The following is a 4,475-nucleotide window of genomic DNA, read 5'->3' on the forward strand; positions in this document are numbered from 1 at the left end:
ACGGAGTCTTTTGGAAGTGTGCTAAAACGGACTAAAGTGTACTTTTGGTCGAATATCTTTTTATTTGGAAATGCCACGCAAGAATTCTTGGTGTCATTTCTCGCTTCTGACGTCAAAATTCAATATGGCCGCAGTGACAACCCAGGAGCCTTAAGTAGAAAACTTCAAATTCTGTACGACTTTGAAGAAAAAGTAACGATTTTCTCGAGGCAATATCCATTCGTTTATGCAAAAAATAAATAGTTTAAAGTGACTATTTATTAATTTTTTTAGTTTACCGAGGATGGTTGACTATTATCTAACTAAAAAACTTTGAACGAAGTTGATAGGTCAAATAGTTTTTTCTTAATCGTGTACATAAAATTAGAGAACTCCGATGGCGACGCACGAAAGTTAACATTAAATTACTTAGTGAAAATGTAACTTTTTTTTATTGAAGAAATTTGTATCTGTAGTTCAAATGTTGTATTAAAACATCCTAAACGTGTTACAAACCTAAACATTATTGTTCCTTTAGAAAAAAATTCTTAAAAACACGTTATTTTCGGCCTTCTAAAGTAGGTTCCCCCCTTAATTGCGCTGAGTTGTGTTGAACGAGACAAACGAGGGACAGTCGAAAGAAGTACAAGCTATCGAGGGGATTGATAAAAAATCCAGGGAAAAGTACGCAATTTTACTATCTGACAAAAAATACTGGAAACAAAATATCGATCTTGTTAAGAAAATTTTAATTAATAATTTCTTCCCTAATAAAATAATTAACAAACACGTAAACATCAGACTGAATGAATTAAAAAGACGAGATACCACACTTTCTGACTGCATCAACGCTAATAATAATACAAAAATTTTTGACCCTAAAACCAGCATTATCCTCCCCTATATTAAAGGACTGACAGACAAAATTAGCACAAATAAAAAAAAACACGTTTAAACACCATCTACACTGTCCCCAAAAAATTAGACAAAATTATCAAAAGAGGCAAAGATCAAGTAAATTGAGACAAAAAACTGAAGTCATCTACCGTATTAATTGCAATGACTGTGAAGCCTCTTACATTGGGCAAACCAAACGACACCTTCTGACCAGAATCAAAGAACATAAAAATGACATAAAAAAAAGACGAAAGGTTCCACTCCGTAGTCAGCAAACACCGTGCATCACATGATCACGAGTTTAATTGGTCGGAACCAAAAATATTACATTGCGAACGCCTTAGAAGAAAAAGAGAAGTCACCGAAATGTTTTTTATTAAAAAGACCGATAACACGATTAATTTACAAACAGACACTGAAAACCTAAATGTAATGTATGACTATGTAATCAAGACTGTTTAGTTCGCTTCACCTTGTATTGTTCTTAAAACATGACTAACAAATTAGTTCGAGCCCAACCACCAGTGCTCACACGTATACATATATTTTATAACTCGACTCTGTCTTATTCGACGACGATAATTGACTCAGGTGCGTTACTGAACTTTTAACTACTTAACAAAATCCTTTTATTTATTTATTTATTAACTTACATTGTTCATAACTACATTGTTATTGTTGATTTGCAGTATCACTCGAAAAGAACTAAAAAAATAAAGTCGAAACGTTGTGTAATAAATCGATTAAATAATTAGCCAGTTGGGTTGACTATTAGTTTCCCGTCTCATTTCTAATCATTACTGGTGACAATAAGCAAACTCTCCTTCGTTTATTCTGTCTTTCTTAGTTCTGCTGGCTTCACCAATTTAAAGAGAGCATGGTGGATCCATGTATACAATGTCCATGCATACACTCGATACTATTTATATATTTTTCTTAAAAAGAAATAATTTTACAAAATAAAAGACATCAACTATTTTAATTGTAGAAACTTTTGTTTGATTTTTATTTATATACAGGGTGTCATTGAATATTGGGGACTTTTTTGGTGTGCAGGTAGAGCGGACTAGACCGAGTCGAAAAGTCCTGTACCATTTTGCAATTTTCGCAATAGAAACGAGTAATTAATTATTCAAAATTGTCCATGCTCTGTCGTCCTCGACCCATTCATCTGTCCGGATATCGTGCGTTTAAAAATCCTCGTACTTGCCGGAAGAAATGCGCAGGAGCCCTGTCGCGCTCGAATTGGGAGGTGGGCCGGGCTAAGACAATTTTGAATAATTAATTACTCGTTATCTATTGCGAAAATTGAAAAATGGTACAGGACTTTTCGACTCGGTCTAGTCCGCTCTACCTGCACACCAAAAAAGTCCCCAATATTCAATGACACCCTGTATATATTTTTTATTTATATTATATATTTTATTTATATTATATATCTTTACATATATTTTTGTTACAATGTTAGCAGAAAAATATAAACATCTTGGCCAATATCTATTCAGGAAGATATTTTCTCGTTACTTCAATTCATAACAACCATTGCAGTTTGAATAGAAATAATTCCTAGTATGGAAATATAATATAAAAAATTAATATTTGAATATTAATATGTAAATTTTATATTCATGCGTGTATTCATTCTTTACAAAGGACTGAGGATATTCTTTCTTAAGTAATTTTAAGTTCCCATTCCTTGATAAAATTTTTAGTAAAAATATGATAAATAATTATTATCGTAACGTGTAGTATAATATACGGGGTGTTAAAAAAGATTAAAAAATTTTAAGGAAATTTAATGTTTCATAAAACTTTTCATAAACATGGGTCTGCAAATAAGCCATTTTTTAAATATTTGCAATGTGACAATTTAATTTACCTCATTGGTGTGAATATTTCTTCCTGGAGCAATGAGTCTTCGGTAATCGTTACAAGTTGGTTTTAAAACAAAAATAAAAAATTTGAAAAATAAGTCTCTAAAAATAGACTCATTTGCAGACTCGTGTTTATTTAATTTTTTTAATTTATTCTAAGACATACTAAACCCCCTTAAAATATTTCTTTTGTGCAATACCCTATATCGCTCTTTCTGTTCATATGATCACGTTTACATGCGGCGGCTTATAATCTGATTTAATGTCGTATACTACCCAATATACATATCTAGAAATTATAGTTTAATTATCAAATAAAACGTTCGTGTTTAAGTGATCGTCATAATAAAAAAAATCTTGATCAGGTAGTATACCGTAATTATAAAAAAATTATTAATAACCAGACCATAAACCGCTATGTAAACGAAGTCAGTGTCTTTATATTTATACAATAATTTTATCTCCAATTTTCTATTCTACATATATAAATTATTGCAAAACAAATGAAAACAAACGTATCTTTAAGTAGAAGGATGTGGCTTTAACATAGGAGATTCACTCTTCTTTGGACTTGAATTTATTTCTTGTTGCTCCAATCTACGATGTCTTAGCATTGTAGATATTACTCCATTAAAACTGGCAATCTTTTTCTTGGCACTACCTTTCGGAGTACTCTCACCGATTCTCCGAACGGGTAATCTCGGCGATGACATCTCATCCATGAAATCAAAGTCATCAGACTTCTCCTCGGTTCTGTAAAGATAATATTATCAATATAAAAAACTGAATTAGAAAAATTAAAAATTACTGATGTAAATTACTTATATTCCGTAGATTCGAGCTCTTGTTGCAAATTATTTGAAGGGATGGGAGAAGGCCCTCGTCTTCCAGGGCACTTCCATTCAAGTTCCAGAACGCAACTGTTTGTTTCCAAGCCTTCAATCAGCGAAACTATGTCCTCGGCCTTTATATTCCATTTATGCTGCACAAACAAAGAAATATAAAGATATTTGTCAAGAATGAACACGATACAAATTTACATGTAATTTAAGACATTGGTCAGAAAGTTATAAAAATATATTAAATTGTATAATAAATTTTTATTCTATAAACTATAATAAACTTTTTACAAAATTATACAAACCTACAAATAATTAACAGAGGATTTGACTAAAGATCGATGTGTGAAATGACTATTTTACCTTTTCATCCACTTCATACTTTTCATCATCGGAGCACTCTATAGACCAGTCCTCCTCAGTGCAATTCATTTTTTTTTAAAGTCGCGATAATACACTTCTCAAAAAATATATTGAGACATTCTCATGTAAGGTTACGTTTTATTTGATGTTATACACTGATGTAATGTTATACTCGTTAATCGATCGTCTTCAACTTACATGTGAATTTCTTTCCTGCAAAGACATTCTTTCTTTTATCACGCATAATTGAACACAAATTTTCCTGACATGTTTACAATTTTGTACTCCTTAAAATTAAATAACAATTTAGCTGCAGATTGATATGTCATTCGAAAGAGAAAAGAAGGTTATAGAATATTTACTTTGAGACATTCTATCAAAATTCTGATAAAAATACACTCAAATGATGCATTTTTGTGTAAAAACAAAAGTTTGAAACACAAAAATCGTGATTCGTGACTCAACAAGCAGAAATCAAAGCTCTAGATATGCACCGAAGATGTTTACGACACTAATCTAATAG

General features: G+C 31.4%; 1 protein-coding gene across 1 annotated transcript; it reads right to left on the reverse strand.

Moving 5' to 3' along the window:
* Positions 1 to 2,629: 2,629 nt before the first annotated feature.
* On the reverse strand, positions 2,630 to 4,468 carry LOC105556062 (PAXIP1-associated glutamate-rich protein 1A). Its single transcript, XM_012003130.1, has 4 exons — positions 4,315 to 4,468; positions 3,953 to 4,165; positions 3,572 to 3,732; positions 2,630 to 3,503 (listed from the first exon to the last, which is right to left on the reverse strand). Exons 2-4 carry the CDS (start codon positions 4,019 to 4,021, stop codon positions 3,272 to 3,274), a joined length of 462 nt encoding a protein of 153 aa, XP_011858520.1. The 5' UTR covers positions 4,022 to 4,165; positions 4,315 to 4,468; the 3' UTR covers positions 2,630 to 3,271.
* Between the last annotated feature and the right edge of the window lie 7 nt (positions 4,469 to 4,475).

Source organism: Vollenhovia emeryi, unplaced genomic scaffold, assembly GCF_000949405.1.
Source record: "Vollenhovia emeryi isolate VEMERY1.0 unplaced genomic scaffold, V.emery_V1.0 DF940389.1, whole genome shotgun sequence".
Lineage (NCBI taxonomy): Eukaryota > Metazoa > Arthropoda > Insecta > Hymenoptera > Formicidae > Vollenhovia > Vollenhovia emeryi.

What these genes read in the sequence shown, in the direction of transcription:
- LOC105556062 (XM_012003130.1), bottom strand. Translation starts at nt 4,021, where the DNA reads ATGAATTGCACTGAGGAGGACTGGTCTATAGAGTGCTCCGATGATGAA. An exon ending in AGTATGAAGTGGATGAAAAG is followed by an intron (nt 3,733 to 3,952) that starts GTAAAATAGTCA and finishes TTGTTTGTGCAG; the next exon opens with CATAAATGGAATATAAAGGC. An exon ending in CTCGAATCTACGGAATATAA is followed by an intron (nt 3,504 to 3,571) that starts GTAATTTACATC and finishes TTATCTTTACAG; the next exon opens with AACCGAGGAGAAGTCTGATG.